General features: G+C 41.3%; 1 protein-coding gene across 1 annotated transcript in view; it reads right to left on the bottom strand.

The window, feature by feature from the left end:
- Window positions 1-24,551, bottom strand: part of LOC143114099 (metabotropic glutamate receptor 4-like) — a 128,799-nt gene that overhangs the window by 57,232 nt on the left and 47,016 nt on the right. The window contains exon 2 of the mRNA XM_076275555.1: window positions 8,930-9,146. Within this exon, the coding sequence (XP_076131670.1) occupies window positions 8,930-9,146 (217 nt within the window). The remainder of the gene's footprint in view (window positions 1-8,929; window positions 9,147-24,551) is intronic.

The raw sequence follows: 24,551 nt of genomic DNA, 5'->3' as shown, positions 1-24,551 counted from the left end.
GTTTCTGATTATTCTCATAATCATAATATCTATGAACCTGAGAAGTTTCAGACTGTTCATTCAATGCACTTTGACTTTATAACACATTTCCTGTTTATGTGCAAGATAATATTACAACATATCAAAAATCCCTTCACAATTTAACATCAGCATCATCTTGCCATCATATTTGCCAAATTTCACATGAATCTGACAAACCATCTAAGAGGAGTACATTCAAATCTATCATGTGGCATCAGTGTTCTTGTCATTCTTTTTGTTGCCAGTGGGTGGCGCTATGCGAAATATGGATCATGGGCTTGTGAATATTGTCATTACCATGGTATTCAATAACCTGTGAAATGTAAAACATTTCAAGCCATGCATGGTGAATTAAGACACATTTATTGTTTATGTGGAAGGGTATTAAAATTCATAGTTTTGCCATTTCGTCAAATTACAACATATCAAAAAAAGCTTCACAATTTAGAATCAGAAGCATATTGGCATCATGTATACCAACTTTCACATGAATCGGATCAACCGTCTAGGACAGAGATGTCAAACTCAGGCCCACGGGCTGCTTATTTGTGGCCCGCGAGGTCATTATTCAATCTGTATTAGAAGTGGCCCGCCGCGTAGTTTATACAGCGCATCCATATCTTAGCTGGCCCGACAGTATTCTCTTCAGCGCATCCGCGTTAGAGCTGGCCCAGCACGCTATTCTATTCAGCGCATGAGCGCAGCCCAGGGCAACGCAGCCCATCAAGTTGCTACATACTGTACATCGATTACACTTGAAATCCCAAAATGCGTTGCATCGTTAATGTCGCTTTTCTGTTCATAAACAAAACACGTATCCATGCAACCAGACAAACTATCAACGAAAATGGCGAAGCGAAAGATTGATAATCGGAGCTTTCAAGATAGGTGGGAAAACGATTATACGTTCATATTATTCAAGGACAAACCCGTTTGCTTGGTATGTGGATTCACCGTAGCTGTCACTAAAGAGTACAACATAAAACGGCACTACGAAACTAAACATGAAGACAAATACAAAGATCTGGATGCGAAGCTTAAGCTACAGAAGGTGGGAGAATTGAAAGCAAGTCTGCTTTCAAGGCAGACTACCCAAGCCAAGTTACAAGTGATGATGCTGCAAAAGCGAGTTTTACTGTTGCACAGGATATCTTGCAAACAGCACGGCCATTCTCAGAGGGAGAGTTTGTTAACTGTTAATAGTTACAATTACAATTTTGATAATTGTTAAATGTTATTTACAATTTTTATAGTTCACCTGCAAAAAATAGGCCAATATATTTTTTTCTATTCAGATATTCAATATATTTTTTCTATTAGCCTATATTCAGAAATGCCTGCATTCTATTTTTTTCTTGTGTGTATATAGTTTTAATTTAATAAAAACATCGGTTATTCAATAAATGTTGCGCTTGGCCCGCGACATACTCCCAGTTCTTAATTTTGGCCCCCTGTGAATTTGAGTTTGACACCCCTGGTCTAGGAGGAGTACATTAAAATTGGTCATGTCCACAACGCACAAAATCCCAATTACCTCACTTCCTGTGGGCGTGGCTAATGGCATGTTAATACAAAAGTTGATTGTTTTTGGGAGTTACATGCACCCACCAAATTTGACATAAGGGGGCGCTATGGAGTTCCTGGGCCAAGCCCAGTGCCAAGGCTTTTCCCATGTGTATTCACGGTACCTCTTGATATGTGTGCCAAATTTCATGCGTTTTTACCAATGGGAAGCACCTCTTTTGGCATCACAATTCATCACATTTTAGTCTGCACAAAATCCCAAATACCTCACTTCCTGTTGGGCGTGGCTAATGCATTGTACTTACGAAAGTTTTTCATCTTGGGGAGATACACACACCTACCAAATTTGGTGTGTCTAGCTGAAAGTATGTGCCAACCACTGCATCAGTCACCTAAGGGGGCGCTACTGAGTCCCTGGGCCACGCCCGGGGCCAAGCCTTTATGCCTGTGTAGCCATTATGATACCAGATGTGTGTGCCAAATTCCAAGACTTTTCATCCATGTTAACCACCTCAAAAATAGCAAAAAGGTGAACTAAAAATAATAATAATAATAATAATAATAATAATAATAATCTTTCCAAAAACAATAGGGCTTCGCACCCGTCGGTGCTCGGGCCCTAATAACAGTTTTTAAAGTTAGTCTGTTTATAAACACAAGTAAAACTCAATGCAACTGCAATCCTGTGTGTTGGGCCTTAACCCACAGCAACCGTACAGCAAAGTCCTTTTGAAGTGGCGCGGAAGTAAAGTCCATGAATGGATAAGTCAGCACAATAGGTTGGTCCGGTGGGATACTAATTGGACATGCCATGGCTTATTGGGTATTCATGGGAGTGTTGAATTGCTTCCCCCAACTGTGAGAAGAGGGCTGCTAAGGCTCTAATAAGGGCTCGCGCCATGTCGGTGGTCTTTAAAAAGAAATGCCACGGCTCCAAGCTCTCTGCTGCAAACAGCTCTGTGTCGGGACGTGCTGCCTGGAGTGAACTCAGCTTGGTGCATTGTTTGAGCTCCGCTCGAAACACGTCCGACCAGGCAGACAGGTGCTTTGATCTGGTGAATCTAAACATGATGCCCCTTCACACCCCCCACCCCCACCTCCCTTCATTCTGCAACAAGCAGACCAAACCTGTGAGACATCAAACCACTGTGCGCACGCATGCTGGCGCGACATGGCGACCTGGGCTGTAACCAATGCGACTTATCCTCTAAAGCCCTCCCCAGGTGGCCTGTTCCTGTGGCGACCCCCCCCCCCCCGCCCCTCTCCCCATTCCCCCACCTCCTCCTCTTCCAATCCCTACCCTCTCCCGTGTTCCTCATCGCATCATCTGAGAGAGGCCCCTACGCATCGCTCCAGGGCATGTGACGGTGGAGCTGAGAGCTGGAGGCCAGACAGAGCTGAGAGAAGAAAGGAACAGGGGGCCCAGAGAGAGGGAGAGAGAAAGAGAGAGAGAGAGAAAGAGTGAGACAGAGAGAGAGATAGAGAGGATGAGAAAGAGAGAGAGAGAGACTGAGAAAGGAAGAAAAGTGGCAGTAGGAGGCACTTCGGATCCTGAGAGGGTGAGAGAGAATGGGGGCGTTTTGAAGGGGGCTTGGGGGGCAGTGAGGATTCTGAGAGAGAAAGCAAGTGAGTAAGAGACTGAAAGAGAGACCAAAAAGAGCTGAGCACTTGGTATCCTGAGAGAGAGTGAGAGAAAGGGGTACGGGTAGCAGTAAAGATCCTGAGAGAGAATGAGCGAGAGAGGGATGGAGTCATGGATGGAGTGAGAATGAGAAAGAGAAAAAGAAAGAGAGAGAGAGGAAGGAAGGCGTGTCAGTGGAAATTACACTCATCCCACGCGGGGGTCAGGGGCCACCCTCAGAGTGTGCTGGCTGGGCCTGCAGCTGGAACGTGCGGCTCCCCAAACGCCTCGTCATGGCACAGTGACTCGCCCACTCCTTCTGCTCCCAGGCTGCTTTCACACGCATGCCATCTCCTCCTCCGTCTCCCTCACATACACTCTCTTTATCGCCCTCTCTCTCTATTCCTCTCTCTCCTTCACATACACTCTCTTCATCACCCTCTCTCTTTTCCTCTCTCTCCCTCACATACACTCTCTTTATCGCCCTATCTCTTCCTCATCACCCTCTCTCTTTTCCTCTCTCTCCCTCACATACACTCTCTTTATCGCCCTCTCTCTCTTCCTCTCTCTCCTTCACATACACTCTCTTCATCACCCTCTCTCTTTTCCTCTCTCTCCCTCACATACACTCTCTTCATCGCCCCCTCTCTCTCTTCCTCTCTCTCCTTCACATACACTCTCTTCATCACCCTCTCTCTCTTCCCTCCATCATCCTACCCCCCCTCTCTCTTTCTCTTTGTTTACTTCACTGTCTATTTATTCCTGTCACTTTTAGCCTTTTCCTCTCTTACTCTCTCTACCTCTCTCTTTCACTCGCTCTCCATTCATCTCTTAGCCTACTATTACTCTGGGTCTCTCTCTCCCTCTCTTTCTCTCTCTCTTTCTTCCACTATTCTGTATCCTTGCACCACATATCATCTTTGTTTTTGGCTTGCTTGTTCACATTGTGTAAATGTCAACAACAAAAATGTGTAATTTTTACACATCCAAAGTACAACACTGGAGTAAATATTTACACCCGCTGTTGACTTTTTCCGTGGCATTAACAAACATTAAGTCTCATCACATCTAATCAATATTCAACTTCTTGCTACATTAAGCAATGTGCTAGACCCTTATGCTAAGTTCTGTTTTCTTTCTCCCCCCTCGGCTCTATCTCCTAATGACGGAGCGAAACAGCCCCAGACCCACTAGCGGGGTTTCTGGAGGGAGGAACAAAACCAGCTGCTCATCTGAGCTCAAACCTTGGGAGGTCAAGACCCAAGCTTGCCTGGAGGTCATCTTCCAGACCCAGGGATTGCGATCCACATCAGCTGGAGGGAGACTGTGGTCTGTGGCTGGCCTGAGTGCAGTGACCTCTGTGTGCTCGACATGCTTTCCTTTCTCTGCATCTACAGTAGTTCTGATTTCCTTCAGCAAACACATATGGTTTAAGAGAACCAATAATCTTAGAATCTGACTGAAAACCCAATATTTTTTTAAACCAACCTGCACAACATGCACCCTTTCTTTTAGACCTGAACACACACAGCAATCATGCAAAATCCCACCAAAGGTGCTCATATAAAGTCACTGATTCAGTACATTCATACAAAATCATGCATAGCATATATTACAGTTTTTCTCGATTGCTTTGACCAGTTTAAAGAAACTGGCATCCACTTGTTCTTCATGAACACCTTCTTCGCACAGCAGAAGTCATCTCTTGCGAATGTGTTCACACATTTTCATTGGGTTCACACATTTCTCACACCCTTTTGCAAAACAGTTAACACAGATGTCATTCAAAGATCCCAAACTATTTGTTTCCCTGTGCTAAACAAAAGGTACACATATTTTCACAGGTGGTAGAGATTCCTTGCATAAGGCTGAATTCTCTGATACACCTGTGTGAAACTCCTTTGCACAATTCTTCAATCAGCAATCATTATCCATAAGAGATGCCATTTCTGTTCAGTCTTGCTATTAGCAAGTATGGATCTAAGAGAAAGTACTGTATTGCCTAATTGGTGAAGAAAACAGTACAAAAGGTGTTTACTGTAGGTCTATTTCGGTGAAAAATGACAAGTTGGAGTTCAATGAAATTTGTCTTGTCTAGGTTTATTCAGTACATTTTGTCTTTTCACAGTTTTTTTCTGATACCAGAAAAAAAGAAAGAAATAGAACAGACATAGCAAAAATGCTCATTTTGAGAACTATATTTTGCATTTTGTTGTCCACTGTATAATGATTGATTGAAATCACACAGTGATTTGACGACAGGATGTGTTGTTTGAAGGCAACATTTGCTTTTGCTGCATGTTTTAAGTGTTTTGAGAGAGTAACAGACAGACAAAGTGCTTTTGTTCAGACATGGGTGTTAACTGTTTTGAAAACTTGAGTTGAGGCAAGCATTAAAGTGATCAAGAAAAACTGTAAGAAAAAATAACCATAAAGCATTAAGTTTGCATACCATTTGTTCTTGTAGGAACAAAGGAATAAGACAGCACTTTCACTCAATTTTCCTGCCCAAACCAATAAAGATTACGGTGCAAGTTTCATTTCCACTCATTTCGACTTGTAATGAGTTCGGAGCACGTCTTCTAATTGCTTCTGATTGAGCTATCATGGGCACATACCCTCTGAGAACAAAGTAATTTACATAACCAGACCTCCCAATGCCAACCGTCACCTCTTCACGCTATTGTACTGCAAGGCTTTTTCTTTGGACGGCCACCATCAAAAGATATCCACTTGCTGATTGCCAGTCAGTTATACAGTATGTTCAGTGTGAAAGATATGGAAGGACAGACTGACAAATTTTCCATGGCAGATGCCATGCAGATGGGGCAAATAGGACGGACACGTTTGCTGTCTGTCTGTGTTATGATTAGGGACATGCAACAGCCGGAGTCCCAAAGGCCCCATGCTCTTACTTACACACCAATGTGACAGCAATTGGCAGTTGAAGTGTTCAGCACTTCAAATTGCGTCAAACTTCGTAAACTTTGAACCTTATTACTACATTATAAGATATTGGTCCATTGGTCTTGAGATACTGAAAATGTCAGTTGCAACACCCCCTATGGATTTAACTTCATGAAATTTGTCGTGCATCTGACGAATGTGGTTGTGATGTCATGAACTCCATCGTTAATTTATTTATGGTTCATTGGTTTTTACTCTGAATACATTAACTTTGCTTCAAGGTTGGATTTTTCCTCATTGTTTTCATTGTGAGACTTAAACAAAATCACTAAAATATGTGTTTTACTTTTTACTCAACTTTACCAAGAGCACCAATACATATGGAGGGAACTGAACAGGGAACTGAACAATGTCCTTTAAAAGGTAAGTGCTTGCTACACTGTCAAGACGAAATTAAGAGGCTTACCTCTCACACAAAACAATATACCGGTACTTTTCTGTTAAATCTGAAACTAAATGGGTTTTCCACATAGTGGGTGAAAAAACTAAGAGAGTTAGGATATAAGAAATGTTTAGAACATTGGCTTCCTTCATTAAAACCCCCATCCATAAACACAAATAAGTGATTCAGCAACGACCTATTCCGCTCATCAACATATTCAGTCTGTATTGGTTTTACATTATCCACCCGCACCTATGCGCTCTGGTTGCCAAACAGTCATCAATCAAGACCAAAATTGGTGAATGGGGAGAAGGTGATAAATGGCCAGCAAGGGTCTGCCAAAAAATAAAATCATACCAAATCTCATCAGCTCGGCTGTGGGGCTACCACACAAGTGCGTTCCAAGCAATAAAACTCTCACCGTCTCAGTACGTGAGCACACTATATACAAGCCTTCCTTCCAGAAGGTGTTTGGGTCCTAGTTTTCATTTAAGTTGCTGCAGCTGGAAAAGAGGCATCTCACGACTGCCAGTTTGAAGGGCTGTGTGGGCTAGATTTGCACTACAGCTAGGATGTGGTCACTTTTTGGTGTTACATGTAACATAAATGAGCTTTTGTCAATTTATTTTTCTGTCTGTTCCTGTCTGTGAATTTTCTGTTGCCTGAGGCAGGTGCACTAGTCTTTAGCCAGGCAGCTTACATCAGAAAATGCTCAGATCAGAAACGTGCTTTTATTTCACACTTTTTACCATGAGTGCGTCATCATCCAGCACTGGATATCAAGTTGGTGAGTTTGTTTGTTGTTGCTCTGCATGACGTGTGAGTAATGCATGTCACTGTAAATGTTATGAATTCAGGGAGTTTCAGGACAAATCAGGGCCGACGCAGGTCACTTATGTAAACAAATCTGAACTGCCAGGGCTGAAATGTTGGATGGGCCTTGAGCCTTGTGATCTAAACACAACCATGAACCAGTATACCTTTTTACATGCATAATACAAACATATTTTCTACTGTTCATTTTTGCAAACTTGCTACTTAAGGCACTGAATCGAGTTGTATACTCTTGGTCTACACTGAACATTTACACTGAGCTATTTAATAAGAGAGACACACTAGTTTTAGTTCATATTGTTAGACTGAGAGCCTCTGTCTCTTGCCAGTTCACTTCATTTTCAACATTTCGGCATTTCAGAACATTTCGGCATTTCAAACTCTAGGCTCTAAATGGAGACATAATATGAAATCAAATTACCATAGTGGACCTTGAGGAAAGGATATCTGCGCTAAAGCGTATGGATCAGACAAGAGCTCTCAGGGGCCACCAGTGTATTGCCACTGAGTGCACCTGTGCTGCTCACTACCTCAATCAATCAGGAGTGCTCGGCCAGGGCTCCTCCATTCCAGATCAGAAGGTTAAGGGGTTCTCGCAATCTGTGAGCGTCTAGTGCTCTTTCGTTACTCTTTCATAGGACTAACATAACCTTGTCATATCCTTGTCATAACACTGACCACAGCCTTATTATAAATCTGTGATGGCAGATGCTCTGTCCTCTTATTGGTCATCATGATGATAGCCAGTGATGTGATAGCGATGTGAAGCTCTCAAACCAGCTTATGTCCGATACAAGTTAAAGGCACACTATGCAGGTTTTTTTAGCTTAATATGCAAGTTTTTTAGCTTAATTTACCTTCATTTAACAGCTTCAGAGTCATTGGAATGGTGACTTTAAATATGACTTTTTTCGGGTTGAATGGTGGCCGTGTCGCTTCCCCCTAGCGCCTGTGAGGGGAAAAACCAGCCTTGCAACTGTGGGCTGGCGGGCCGACGGCCTCAGTGTCAGGAAGTATACCGAGTGTAACGAATTGCTTTACTGCATTCAAATATACACGCCAGGCACCGGCTAGAAAAAGGTAGCGATGGAGTTTCTCAGACATTCGTCATGACAGAGCCAGCGAAAAAGAAGCAAAAACCGAGAAAACGGTAAGGCAATTGCCAATACTGCATAGTGTACCTTTAAACCATCATATCAGAATATAGCCATAACAAATAATGATGCTATGAAAATGCTACATCCCTGGACTACCATTACTCCACTTACGGAGGCATGTAGTATCTGTCAGGATATTATTATGTAAGTCGTATGATGCATATATGTAAAATGTTACTGAGTTTACGATGCTCTTGAAATATTTTCAAATATGATTCAGAGATTGCCGATGAAGAACATGTGGTGAAGAACCGACTACCATTACTCCACTTATGGTATCTGTCAGGGTATTATTATGTAAGTCGTATGATATGCAAAATGTTAGTGAGTTTACGATGCTCTTGAAATATCTTCAAATCTGATTCAGAGATTGCCGATGAAGAACATGTGGTGAAGAACATGCAGAGAACATGTAGGACTCACCGTCCTCTCTTGACTTCTGTATGAAGGCGTCCACCCCGCTTTCACCATAGCTGCCCTCCGAGGCCACGGTGGACACATAGTTCCAGCGCATGAACTTGACAATGTCCACCATGGCCTGTGCCTGATAGGTGTCCGGGGGCACCACGCGCGAGAAGTAGTCGTAGCGAGTGTTGTCGCTCAGCTCCGGAGCTGTGGAGGCGTAGCTCACTTGGGGAATCTGCAATAAAAAACAAGACAAGGGTGAGAATGAGTGAGAGTGACATGTAAGATGGCTAACGGGAGCGATTCATTTTGATTCAGAGCTCCTGAGGTTCGTCCGACAGTGAGGTCTTGTTTTACTAGAAACATCAAGAGCTTTGGCTCTCTGTAGGCAAACATACCCCACACCACCACCAACCCTCTTATGTTTTCTGTTTCTGAAGCAGTGCAATCTACTGAATAAGATGATAAGTGAATTATGAAAACACAGCTAAAAAAACATGCTACAAAATTCACACTTTTATCCATGCTGAGTGCAGAAAATAAGGCAGACAAAAAAATAAGACAGAAAAAAAATCAAAGGGAACTTGCAGTTGTGAAATGTGGAAGCATATAATAAATTCAACACTGTCCACTTACGAAAACACTTATTTCCTCTCATAATTGTTAGCTTTGTATTCAGCATATGAAAAGCAATCTTCAGAACTTCAGCATAATATTCTTCATCACATTTATGGCCATTTCCAAACGTTTCCCTCTCTCCCTTCTGAGCAAATATAATCTGACAGCATGTTTGAGCCTGCCATGTTATTGGTCTCACCTTGAATATATGTGGAGACAGACGCACTCCAGAGAGAGGCTATTTTCAATGTTTGTATTTTAGAATTATTTTAGTATTTTATAAAGTATTTTCACATTAAGTTTATGTGTAGTTGTTATCAATTCAGACAGCATTAAATTAGATTTAAGCATTATGTCCCACAGTGAGCTTGTGCATATTAAACATCATTATAATGGCTGTTTTTATTTGCCTTTGTTAAAGAACATCACTCCATAATTCAGATCCATTCTTACAATCTTTCACGGTTAGGCCAACCATGTGAAACAATGAGGCTTTGTCAGTTCCCTGTAAATATAATTAAAAAGTTTTGATTTGTTGTTTTCAGTTATGAAGGGGAAAATCTTTTTTTAGTGAAAAAATAACGAGCCTAAACAAATATTTTTAAGCAACCGTTCTCTAAGCTAGATACAGCCATTGAACACAGTGTCTCAGAATTTAATATCTCCTCAAACCAGAACATATGACTGCTTCATTAATGTGCCATTTCCTCACTTAGTAATGAACAACCAACTGGCTAGCAATTTCTATACATATTATTATTATAAATATAACCAGTCATTTAATCCTCCATACTGCACACAATGACCACATAATTGCTATATGTTTCCTGTGTCCATGCATTAGAATCTCTTCTGGAATGACCCAGTGGTTGTGGAGACTGAATGTGGGAATTTGCCTGCACTCCGTGGCAGTGTGTGTGGGGCGGCGGGCTGTGGGCTGTGTTGGATCCCCTGCGGAGAGTGTCTCCTCCCCCACCATCTCCGACTACGTGCGGCTTTGATGTTTGCCCCCGCGGTGCACAGAGGAGAGATGGGCCGGAGCCCAGCACCCACAGAATTTACCACCACCACCACTACCGCTACCACTGCCTGCTCCTCTCTCCTCCATCTCTCTCTCTGTTCTCATTTCTCTCTCTCTCTCTCTCTCTCTCTCTCTGTTCTCCTCCATCTCTCTTTCTCTGTTCTCCTCTGTCTCTCTCTCTCAGCTTTCTTCTCTCTGTCCATCTTCCTGTCCATCTTCTCTCTCTCTCTCATTTCTTTCTGTCTTTCTTCTTTCTCTTTCCCTCATGTACACTCTCTAACTGCTCTCTTATTCATTCTCTCTCTCTCTCCTCTCTCTATCTCTTTCTCTTTTGCTCTGTCTTGACTGCCGCCCCTCAACTTTGCTTGCATGTGTGGGTATAATTATGCAAATGTGCAGCCCTACTAATTTGCAGCAGGGGCCACAATATGAGCCTCAGCATTAGCTGCATGTTAATGGCACTCTCCTGCTTAATGGCAGATCCCAGAAAACGTCAGGTTGGCGATTGGCGTCTTTTTTGTGTCCTTTTTGAAAAGCATGAAGAAATGGCTGTAACTGCAACACCCTCTTTGTTGTCTGTATGTTTAACATTGTCACCTGTTGCTTACTGATGTCACACATTGCCATTTGTACGTGGCAAGGTACTACAGTATATAGAAAAAAACCTAAAAGATAGCACGTCCATTTATGTGCATTGATGTTAGATATAGATATTACTAAACCAAAAAAACAAAACCACATTTTACTGTTTTTCTCCTGTTTATTTGCCTGTGCATACTGTGCAGCTATCATCATCATTTTCAACAGGGGAAACAATCCTCAAAGCTTTGCTGCGTATACAGTATTGAACAGGTTGAGTTGTTGCCCACAGACAAGGAATTGTGAGTGTACATTGTAAAGAAAGTTTGCGCTTGTTCTTTTTGTTGAGTAGTAGGCATGCTGTGCATTAAGACAAACACAACTGATTATTCATGGGACGTAAATCACGAGAGTAAAGAGGTGTATATTCACATCTGAGCTGCAGGTGAATAATGAATTCATATCTGCCGCAGTTTTTGTTTACACTGAAAAATAGGCTCCCTTCAGAGATCTGAAGATGTGTATAGGGTTCTCTTTGTTTGATTGGGCTGCTTTGAAGTTAAGGGGAGTGGCTTTGTTTGTCTGTGGCTTCTTAGCTCAAGACAATTAATGTGCTGCTTATTGCCATTAAAAGCTCAACAAACAATGTCTTGTTTCAGACATGCAGGGGGAAACCACTTCTGAAGATCTGGATATTCCCCCTCCTGAACACTTGCCAAAGCGTACCACCTTCCTCTTTTAACTACTTTAAACACAAAAAAAATCCCTTTGACATGCCACATATTCTATTCCATTTTCCTTCAACTTTGATTCACTGTTGTTGATTTTTTTTTTTATGTAGAGCATGTCTCCTTTTTAAATATCTGTCATTTTGAGTCTGCTTTACTCCTTCTCTCCTTTTCTATCTATTCCTCTCTTTCTCTCCCTCTCAGATTCTGGCTCTACCTCTCTTAAGAGTGAGGCACTGTCAATGTCTATCCTTTTTGGTGCCACACAGACTATGATCAATCAGCCTCTCTTCCCAGGGGGGCTTGTCTAAACACAGCTTTCACATGGTACGGGATCACCCGCTGCTAGCTAGCACGCACGCACACAGACACACACATACACACCCACGCAGACGCTTGGCTGTACCTGCAACCACCCCCCCCCCCCCTCCTGACACCTCGCCGTTCTACTCTGTGGCCCAGAGGACAGTTGATGCCCAGACATAGCAGTGCTGCCGCTGAGTCGATTACTGTGAATGACATCTCTACTGTTTTTGCTCAGAAGAAAAGGGTAACCAAAAAAGAAATCTCCAGTAGAAAGTGTGGCCTATCCCGCCAAGTGTGCCTGTGCTGCACGGTCAAAGGGAGAGGCGTGCTGGGTAGGTCTCCATCAGAGACTCTGTTCTTTGTGATGTGCATTGCAGAGGTTGGGCCTCTGCCTAGCACACATCATTACCTCCAGGCACAGAAAAGAAATCGGAATACTCATGATGCACAGTTGAAAAAGCCTGTTCTCTTCTCCCCCACTCTGTTTTTGATCTGGATGAGACAGCTGATGAGAGGGGAGAAAAAAATATCCTCAACCTGAAGATGTGGCAGCCAACAGTTCTGGACGTTTATAAGGGATTACAAAAAAAAAAAAAAAAAATGCTAAAATATCAAACTCATGGTTAGAGGAGCATGAAAAAGTAGACAAGACATTTTTCATTCTACAGACACCACCCGCCCCCCCCCACCCCAATCCCTGACAGACACACACACACACACGCGCACACACAGACACACACACATACACAAACGCGCACACACAACATCACAGTCCAACATCATTATCCCCACAGTATTTCAGCACCCATTCAATTTAAAAGAGCCAGGCAGACAAGCTTATCTAAGATTTCTGTTTGTGAGATCTGCCCTCTGGGGACAGCGATAGTGCTGAACTGTGGTGTTCGCCGTAATGGTACACATAGACTTTTTTTCTGCTCTGACAGGGGAGTCGGGAGCTCACCCTCCCCCAGACCTGGAAGAGCCAGTGAGAGGCAGCCAGCAGCACAGAAAAGCCCAGGCTTTCGGCACGGCCAGATAAGACCCTGGGTTGATCCCATGTTTACTGAAAGCTGAAAAGGTGTTGGGGGGAGGCAGGTGAAGGAAATATGTTCCAGTCATATCTGTGGACTTCACTGGCCATATCTCACATCTTACAATGTCAACAGCTTGCATCTAACCACTGTGGATTTTTTAATCCACCATGACTGTGGTATTGAATGCACATGCTGCCTTAGTCACCAAATCAAATTGCTCGGTAACACAATCATTTATTAATTTATTTACATGTATGTAAGTATGCACGTGTGTATGTATGTATGTATGTATGTATGTATGTATGTATGTATGTATGTATGTATGTATGTATGTATGCCCATAATGTATTATGTGTGTGTTGTGTGTATGATTACATATGAATGAATGTTTGTTTGTTTATATGCATCCTCATTATTTGTCCAGTTGTTTACTTTCCATGACATTTTATCCTGGAAAAGGGATGAGAAAAAGATGAATGGAAATTAAGACAGTGTCCCATATTCAAAGGCTTCAGTTGAAACCCTTTAAATGATCCATCCCTTCCCAGCCCATCCATTTGGATTTAAATAGGTTTGGGAGATATGCTTAATTACTGCTATGGAATTTATTGCAGACTTCTGATGCATTTCTAATGTTCAAATCATTTGCTTTAAATAACTGTGGCTTTTTAAAAATTCAATAAGTTCATTTGGCATAACATCAATGCAGAATTAATGATGCTCATTAGAAGTGTACCGAAATACTATACATCTGTTGTGTATTCTGGCAACAAACTCTTGAGAGAGAGAGAAAGAAAGAGAGAGATGATTTGAATTCAAATTTATTTGTAGGCCTAGTTGGTTTTATTACGACAAATTTTAGGCGAGGAGAGAATAGAAGTGAGTGTGTTTATAAGTGAGACTGAGCATTAGCGTGTTGGATCATGTGTTTGAAGTGCCCCCTTTCAAAGTGATTAGTCTGGCTGTTTACTTGTTGAATTAAATGCACCGACATCGCTCCTATTTTCCCTCATTTACGCCATGCAAAACAATGAAATCTGCGGCAAAACATTTAGCATAATTAGCGTCTTTTATGAATCACACACTGGAAACCAGTTTCATATTACCCCCACATAAGCTCTGTTAAAAAATCCAGAGACCAGAGTCAGAGCCTTCCTGCTGCCATAGCAACCATAGGCATTATTATCGCATTGTGTGATGTTTATATACAGCTCAGCTTCCCAAACACCCCAGCTCATCCACTCTTCTACAGGTACATGAGGGAGACTGTGGCTGGACACCGGTGGTGACCTTGTGTGGACACACAGAGAACACCTTGTTTGAAAAAATGCACTAGAACCCCAATACATACACAGACACTGCTGTTTGATGAAACAGCATGAAAGAAAAGGACACACGGTCATTAGAGTGAAAAGGCATGCCACTGGGGTCTGAATGACCATGTCCAAGGTCTACCTTCCTCCATGATTTTTTGTGGCTCATAAACCACTTTAAAACTTTTTTGCTTTCTGTTTGCTTTACTTTTTGAAATGGTAAAATGGCCCTTTCTTTGCCTCAAGCCTTGTACCTGCAGCCCAAAGACAGCAGTAGGGATATCCTTTACCAACCAGACATTCACTCAGCTCATATTGTGAGACATGATATTTGGTATCTATTTTAGTTGATAACTGTTTTTGCATATTGCAAAAGTTTGGCAACATGCAATTCTAGAAATGCTATCACCATCGAGGTCCCTGCATCATGTACTGTAACCCCACACAAACACACACAAATACACAAACAGCTAAGTGTGAATAAATATATTCAGAATCACTTTTGTGCTGAATGTACTGTAACCCACCAACGTAATAACTTCCCACCAATGTAATAAACCACCACCAACATAATAAAAATCGGCACAAAATCAGCACGTTTTAAACGTAATAATCCTGTCAACATAATAATTTCCCACCAACGTAATAACTGTTGCCTACTGCCAATGTAATAATCCAATTTCCCACCAACGTTTGCAGGAAGTTATTACATTGGTGGGAAGGTAAAAAAATTATTACATTTACTTCCTACCAATGTAATAAATCACTGATTTAGTGATATTATATCTGTTTTTTGAAGGGAATGGAGGGTTGGCTATGGCCTCTAGATTTCTTGCCAAGTTACAGGAACATAAAAAAGAACCAATTTTGACCTCATGCTACGTTGTGATTGTTAGAAGACGGAATGCTGAGATGGTTGGAGAATGTGGGAGTCCGCAAAAGGGCTTTGAATGGCAGGCATTGAAAAGAAGTTGCTGTAGTGGTATTTGACTTGTATTGTTATGACAAACAAAGTGGCGGTCATATAGGTTTAGTCAGATTTTTTTTTTTTCCATTAATGAATTTCTGTCAACGATTTCCGGGACACCTTGATCCGTTGCCCACCCGCCGCACTGGGCCCCCCAAAAGGAGGTAGGCCGGACACAGTTTTCTGTGAATATCTCGAGAATTTCTCCAGTGTAACTTGCTCTATACCAGACCTAATGCAAAACATAAAAACATTTCTACATATATAGCAGTCACATACCCTGAAAATGAACGTTATTAGTTTTACAGTTAAATTGAAAACTCGTCACAGTCACATCGACTGGCCTGGTATATGCACTACAGGGCTTTCTGTTAGTTTCACCTCTTCGTGTGGATGCGAGTTTCTTTTTTTACCAGTGTTATTAAAGGTGTGAAAGCAGTAACAAAAAATATACCCTTTGGTTTCGTGTGGACGTAGCCTAAATGTCTAAGTTGATTTTGTTGTTGGATGTGAACATATACAATGACTAACATAAAAAGAAAAACTTGTGAAAAGGATGTGGTCATGAGGATATAGCATAGCCTACAGCTGGAAACAGTGGCTGTGGACATGTAGCCAAAACAAGAGTCTATGATGTTAAAGGAGTGGGAGCAATAACTTCTAACACAGTAGGCTAATATGTTTGTGCACCACGATCACATGAAAATCAACACAATAAACCCAATTATCCTACAGATCATAATACTATGCAATAGCCTAGCTGACCGGGCTACAGTTTAGCCTACTGCCACAGGTCTGCACGGTCCAAATGTAAAACCAAACAGAAGTCGCAGCATGCTCGCTGAAAACACGGTTGTGCAACTATCTGTTTAAAAACATGTCTTTATCATTACACAACTTTTCCAGCCTTTTGCTGCCCTTGTCCCAAATTTGTTGAGACGTGTTTCTGGCTTCAAATTCATAATGTGCTAATATTTATCATAAAATAGTAACATTTCACTCCTTCAACAAATGATATGTTGTCTTTGAACTATTCTCAATTAAATATAGTGTTGATATGAGTTGTATACATCCTGAATTCCAAAAAAGTTGGGACGCTTTGTAAAATGTGAATAAAAAAGAAGTTATTATGTTGGTGGGTGTATATACACAGACCTACTTATAGAGAAAATAGGACTTTCAGATTAATATGTCTTCCAGGACCCACTCTCTCTGTGTTTGGCCATTACAGTACATGCTACATCCTTAATAGATATCAAATACCTCCTGCAAGTAGTGTTTCACAGGCTGATGAATTCCTAAGCAATGCTACCTGGTACAGTTGGTATGTAAATTGATCTGTTCACTGCTCCTGCTGTTGACCGGATCATGAGAGTGGGCAGCAGTCCTCACAGCAAATTGAAAAGATGTTCCCTATCGTAATAGCCCAGAGCAAAGGAAAAACATATTTGCATCGTATGATAACACCTCTTTTCCCAGAAGTCATGGGTGTGAAAGCACTTAGCCAATGTGTCATGATTGATAAAGATCAGCGCTTCTCTGGCAGAGAGGCATGTCAGAGCTGTGCTTTGACCTAATGTAGATAAGGGACTGTGATATACAGTATGCTATTGTATACAGAAAAGCAAAAGCATCTTAAGTGGTGTTCATGAGTAAATCATTTTAATAGGTCCATATTCTGCTGCTCGGTCTGGTATAAAAAGACAATCTCGCTCCCTTAAGATATTCTCTTCTCTTCTCGTCTCTTTCCCTCTCTTCACGGGGCCAGTTTAAAAGAAAAGTTTTGTGGGGAGCAGTGTACCACGATTATCCCTGAGGACGGGTCCCACTGGTCCAATTCAGCGTAGAACGAGAGTGCTGGCTCCCCTCATCTCATGCATCAGTTTAATCCAGCACCAGACATCACGACCCATCCTCTCTTCCTCTGTCCTTCCCTCCCTCCTTTCATCCCTCTCTCTCTACCACCTCCACAGTCTCCCTTCAGTCTTCCTGAGAGGCCCCACAGGGAATGTAGGGACTCGGTGAGATGAGAGCCTAACAACACACCCAGCAAAGTGGTAAAAAAATCCTGACTAAGGTGGAAGAAGTGCTTTACTTCACTTCACTTTTTTTAGTGTGTTGGATTATTAAAATTTCTATCTTGATAGTTTTTAGTAATAATTTACTAGTAGTGTTTTTGAGTATTGGTCTAGTTAAGTACTGCTACAATCAAAGGTGCAATTATCTAACCTCTGATGTATATCACTGAACAGGCTTACAAGTGGTGTTATCATAATCATAAGATTGTTTGGTAATGAGTACTCATGCATCTAAATTGTGGATTATCTTTTTCAGGTTGTGCTGCCGCAGAATGAATAAGACTACCATTTGTCTCAACGTATAGCCTACATCTCTGTACATCACACACATACACTTTCGGTCAATACACATTGCTTATACAAGAAAATGTGAGGAAAATCATCAAATGACAAATGAATGTACTTGTAACTGGGGAATGTCTGGTAATTCATTATCAAAAGAAGTCAAAACACCACTTTGTTGTTTAACGTCAGCTTCCTAAAACTACACACACAGCGAGGATGTAAAGCCTTTCAACATATCAGCCATGGTGTTATATACATCAGCTGAATGGCAACATCAATCTACAGTTCAGTTATGTAGGTTTAATAAACATTAATTGGGGACTGTCTTCTGTGATAAATTCCCTCATCAAGTACTGAAATGCTACGCATGATACACGCAAACACCTGCACAACAAAGGTATTCTTCTGTCACCCCATAATAACAGTTTTAATTAACTAGTCACAGAGATAAGGGAGATGATTCCTCCCTGACAGTATGAAGTTGGCCAGTAAATTGTCCAGTAAAACCGGAAAAGGAAGAACTGCGGAGATCATTTCACTCTTGGGGGATGCAAATTGAATTACAATAGGAGCACTTCAATTAGGCTGATTACAACTTATAATAGCCATACTGCTTAGATAAGATTGTTGGACCAGTTGAGACAGAGAGGGTCACTTTAGATGCTGAGAACTCAATTGAAATTACAATGAATCTTCACAACGTCTTGCCTTGAAACCGATTCCTGAGCCTTCCTACAAGAGCCTCAGACGTCATTCAAATACCTACCAATTACAATACTCTCTCTGCCAAGTGGAAACGTATGATTAGATCCGGGGGCCATAATGACCTGCTCGTGACTTAGCCTGCACTAAGGGAGAATAGCGAGAGCTCTTTAGTATTCAGTCCCTCTCTACCTTCCCAATCTCCACACTCACTCTCATGGCAATAGCCATTTTCTACTGCACTGGTTCAAAAAATTGCTGTAGAGGGAATAAGCCCTATTGAAAGAGACGCCTTCAATGTGAGAGAATTCTTTGCAGCCCTTAGAAAGGAAAATATGTATTTTACACAATGTAAAGGCGACGCCAGGGGTACAGGTGACATTCATTTAAGGAATTCATATGACGTGCCAAATGTATACATTCAAAGGTATTGTGACAGGGTGGATGGAGGTTCCTGCTGGACATTCTGAGGGATGTTCCTCCCATATCACCTTTTGAGATAAGAACACAAGAGCAAAGCTAACTAAATGATAGGAAGGGCTACTGCAACATAGGCTACAGCTGTATGACTGAGTGCTGATTGATGTGGTGATTTCACAAGCATGCATAATGTGCGGAAAAAGGACAAAACTGTAAGCCAGTAATCTTTTGTGGTAAGCCACAAAAGACTACTGTCTCTTATTGTCTGTCGATATGTCTTGAGGGAATCTAGTGATTTTCATTTTGATGTGTAATGGTCCTTTATATCACAAGTTCTCTCTGGTATTATATAAAGGCATTGGCATTGATCTGAGTGTTGTGTGAGACCTGAGTTTTGTGTGGGATTTACAGAGTCTCTGAATGAATGCCGTGTCCTCCCGATGCCTTCACACCCATTTAATAAAGGGATTGTGGGATTGCTTAAATATCCGTAATTTGCAGTTTTATTGCAGTTCTCCTCCGGTCACACAAATCTTTATTATCTCTAAGTGACTTTGTCCTGTTCTCACTGATCTTCTAATAGGAGTTTAGAAGCGTACAGACCAAAATATTTGCATGGGATCGATTCCGCTCCAGACAAGATTTTTATATTCCAAACTGTTGCCAGGGTTGCAAGAGCTCAGAGTTGTTACATTCATTATCAACAGGCTTTCTTGTGTTCCCTCTCCTGACTGTAAGCACAAAGCAAATTACCCAAAATAAAAAGCTGAATATACTGTATCAGTCTATAAACAGAATATTAAATGCCATATTTGGCCAGTACAGAAAACAAGCTTTTCAAGCATATGTAATGCAAATAAAGACAAGAAAACTTCATAAACAAACATGGCCTTGGTGAAATTTTATACAAATATGTAGTCTCTTTTTTCCTTAAACAAAAAATGACCGAAATATGACCCAGCTCCAAAGGTTTACATGTATTTCTATTACAATACTTCTAGTGGTCCTATTATGCCATAGGAAACTCATTAAATGGTATGACGAAGGTATTTGAGGAGCTCAGAAAATGAGCAGAGGTGTAAGCTCTTATAATAGCTGTAATGTTTAAGCCTCCCACAGAACCGGCTAATGATATCAGCTCAGAGGGTTAAAGGGCAAACGACAATTTTACACTTCCAACCATGCACACTTTATTGCACCCTCTCTGAAACTTCCCTTGTCATGACATGATGAGGTGGTGACATCTACTATATGTGTATGTGGTGTAATGCTTGCACATGGTTTGGGTCTCGGACTGGACTTGCATGTCTGCATGGCCTTCATGAATCCCCATACTGGTCATGTATGGTGTGAGCAGCTTGAGGTGGAGGGTTTTTGTTTTTCATGTGAGAGTAGCTGGCCCAAGGCTGTGGCTGGCGAGTGCACAGCTAGACAGGCAGGGTGGTGTTGTGAGCTGGGTGATGGAGAGGACATGTGTGTGAGTCATGTGCATGTGCTGAGAGGAGAGAAGGTGGGATGCAAAGTGAAAGCTGGCACGAGAGACGGGCCAAGATAAAATATGCTTGAGGCTCGACTGGAAATGAGACAGGACTTATCGCCTCGGCTGGAAGAAGTTCAAGTGTGAATGAATTGTGTATATTTGAAATAGCCTGGACATTAACATGAAATAGTCTGAACATTAATGCTGCCTGTTATCAGGATCTTGACGGATGATGTCATGAATGAAACAATATCAGAGGAGGGAAATTAAGTCTGAAAATGTGCAAATTAGTCAAGCTTAATAATAAAGACTTCTTGAGAGACAGTTCCAATTTTCTATTGTTGCTGTAAGGCAAAGAGGAGAAAAGTGGGCTTTAATAATCTACCTTAATGACCAATTGGACTATTGACTGCAAACTCTTCTCACACTGCATACCAAAAAGTCCAACTTTTGTATTCAAATGGTATAGCATCACTTATGGCGAGATGTTTATTTCCTCATTTAATCAAGCTATCAGTATTTTCTTAAGCTATCAACATTAAAATCCCATTAACTCCCAATCTTGGTCAAAATTGGGTTTCATCTATTAGAAATCTATGGATGTTTTGTTTATAGGCTTGCTGAACTATTCCAATATTGCTAGAATTTCATGATAGCATTTCCCTACTCACTGTGCATCATTAGTTCAATAACCAAAGACCATTACAAAAGATGGATATAATCAGGACATTTTGCAAGCCCAAGATAACAAGTTTAAAACTTGTCAACCCCTTTATAGTGCTGGAGCACATAAACATAGATAAGTTGATGAGATGAATTTCACTTGTACTGTCTGTAAACTCATCCTCTCACCTGTAGGATAGTAATGTATGTGCACAAACTATTATTACAAGTAAACATATTATTACATAATCTTACTAGATTGTAACTATTCCCATCAAATCTATCTGTGCTGTTCCTGCTTATTACCCAGTATTACATAACATAATTATTAAATTAGCATGAAACAAAGGCTATGCTATATAAAATGCTACCATATTGATGGCTATCATATTTACAGGGAAAATAATGTACATAGTAGTGACTTTAGTCAGGTGTATTAAAACTGTAAAAGTCAGCTGTTTTTTTTCTTTTCAAACTGGCGCCTTACTGCAATAGCTGCTTTCAGACATAGGTGTAAGTCTGCATGTTCTGTGGATATCAAGCGGTTGGGCCGTGTATCAGAACATCATAACTCTTACACTGCTCCCCTCCTAGTATTTCTGACTGGACATTATGTAAATGAGCTCATGTCTAAATGAAGCGAAGAACATGCAGAGATTCTGTTCATGTGAGTGTTCAACCACGTTCCACCTGTTCAACCATGCGGAGATTCTGTTCATGTGTGTCGGTGTCGTTCACATATAATGTCCGCATGTACACGTCATATCTGAATCACCCGAAGGGTCGGATATCCGTTTGAAAGCAGCTATTGTCAAAAGAGAAGGAACAATCTGAGAGACTTGATATACTCAGCCTTTGTTTAATTCCACAGCCGAGTATACAGCGAGGAAAAACATTCTGCACAGAAGCATCTGCTCGTGCCAATAAAAGACTTGACTCATTTGTTCTTGGTGTTTCTGCCTGACATGTTTATCATTTGTAAGCACTGACCACAGTGTTAGACACTTGTGTGGGGGCCAAGTAAAATAAATTAGCGCACTGGTCATATCCAGTCAACACTGCCGATTTCTCCCCCATTGGCTATGGACTTTGACACTGACTTTGACATTTTGACACTGATAAATATGTCTGTCAAATAATCACAAGCCAATGTTTCCTCATAACTGTACTACAGCTAGGCTTACAGAAAGATAATATGTACATTGTCCATTTTTTTTAATGTGGGTGTGTTTGTTTTTTATGATTGCTTCAAACATATATGCACTTCGCTGACCAATGGTGACTAGCTGACTGTTCTCTACAGTATGTGTTGGTAAGGGATTTGGTGGGATGGGTTGGGGAAGGGGGGTTTAAGGGAAAATGTGACCATTGTACAATAAACATTGCATTACAAAAAAAGAAAGTTTATCTGAGCACAATGTATATGTAAATGATCACTTGCCTAGATGTAACTGCAGTTTGGAAAGAATGATCTGCATAAGCAAAATCGGGATTCAGGAATAAAATGCAGACCACACAAACTTTCTCAACTGCCTATTGTGTGAAATTTAATCAACGTGCCGAAAAACATTCTCATAATTATCAAGCAGAAGGGGGCCATGACAAGAGACTAGCAATTACAGAGGGTGGTTGGAGAATCATGTCGTGCCGCCACCTGCTTCAAGGTAATTCTTATTAAGCAGCAAAGCCGAGCTCAGCCAAAGGAAATGAACTTCAAATTTGATAGATTTCATGCACTTTCAAAACTTTTATGCAATGTGAGAGCTCCGAATGTGACCAGAATACAGCTGGGAAAGTGCATTCAGGGTGCAGTTTGAATAGGGTAGAGAGCAGCCTGACTCATGTCTTAGGTGGTGCAGTTTGAATAGGGTAGAGAGCAGCCTGACTCATGTCTTAGGTGGTGCAATTTGAATAGGGTAGAGCAGAGCAGCCTGACTCATGTCTTAGGTGGTGCAGTTTGAATAGGGTAGAGCAGAGCAGCCTGACTCATGTCTTAGGTGGTGCAGTTTGAATAGGGTAGAGCAGAGCAGCCTGACTCATGTCTTAGGTGGTGCAGTTTGAATAGGGTAGAGAGCAGCCTGACTCATGTCTTAGGTGGTGCAGTTTGAATAGGGTAGAGCAGAGCAGCCTGACTCATGTCTTAGGTGGTGCAGTTTGAATAGGGTAGAGGGCAGCCTGACTCATGTCTTAGGTGGTGCAGTTGCAAAGCTCACTGGCATGGTAATACAAATAATTAAATTCATTCACTGATCTCAATGTGCATTCAGTGATATAGTGACATGTGTGTCTATGCCTTCATACCGTATATGGTGTTACAGAGCACGTCATATTGGAAAGAGACATTTCCCTTCATGTTATTGAACTACTGAAGCACCACATCAGTAACTCCAATGACATAGGTTCTATTTCCTGGTTGTACAGACAACATGCTCCCAAAATGTCAGCTTTGATTTATTGATTTATAGAAGTTGGATATGCTACTTGGACATTGCGAGAGTCAATGTGTCAACAATGTGGCAACAAATCCCCAAAGTCTGAGTTTTGAATTTGCCTTACAAAAAGTAACAGAAAAGCATGGTCTGTGACATGTACAGCTTGGCAAAGGTTGCAGGACTTCAGAGCACAAAAAGCAGCTGTCAGTGAATGTGGCTGGGGGTTAAATCAACACAATCCTGTTTCATTCACACTGTTTAATGAAAATGCACATGTTCATCTATGCTCAGTAGCACAGTGTTGAATGTAGTCAGTTGGGGAATCTGCTAGGAAGGGTGTATCCACGATACAGAGAACTGGGAAATGATGGTGTTTCTGACAAGGATCACACTTTCTTAAGTGTTGTCTTTGTTGTTATTGGAGTTATAAAAGTTTGTTGGTGGAACTACTCTTGCCAGCTTTCTGTAGCAGGGAGAATGCCTGATGAGCTAGTAACAGGGACGCACCCCCCTTTATTATAAGGGTATTTATAGGTATCTATACATTCTGGATTCTCTCTCTCTCTCTCTCTTTCTTAACATTAGTAACACATTTATATAATACATTTAAAGGACTATATACAATTAGTCTCAAGAGAATAGGCAATTAATTGTCCTATAAAATTGAAGTTGAATGTGTGTATGATAACTTATAATAAAGGAAGTTTTTCTTGTGCTCAGCTACAACAGCAAGACACAAGCAATGCCAAGGTCAAGGCTTTCATTCCCATAGGCTACTTACACTCATAAAAAATGCATTTCCCTGTGGTATAAGTCAACTTCTATGAAAGTATCTACTAAATAAATAAATAGGGATGCAAGAAACTAGGTGCCTTTGGACTTCATCATACTCTCCACAACTGCCTTGAACTCCATGGACCAAAATGAGACGTACTGTACTCTAGTCCCTCAGGGGTCAAAGTTCAAATAATGATAAATGCTGCCACAAGACTACACTGGCAAGAGATGAAGCAT

This window comes from Alosa pseudoharengus, unplaced genomic scaffold, assembly GCF_046254945.1.
Source record: "Alosa pseudoharengus isolate Yale_2024_CS ecotype anadromous, Long Island Sound unplaced genomic scaffold, YU_APseudo_1.1 YU_APseudo_1.1_scf_9, whole genome shotgun sequence".
In the NCBI taxonomy this organism is placed as follows: Eukaryota; Metazoa; Chordata; class Actinopteri; order Clupeiformes; family Clupeidae; genus Alosa; species Alosa pseudoharengus.
The sequence above is the reverse complement of the archived record's forward strand: the minus strand, read 5'-3'. Positions and strand labels throughout refer to the sequence as shown.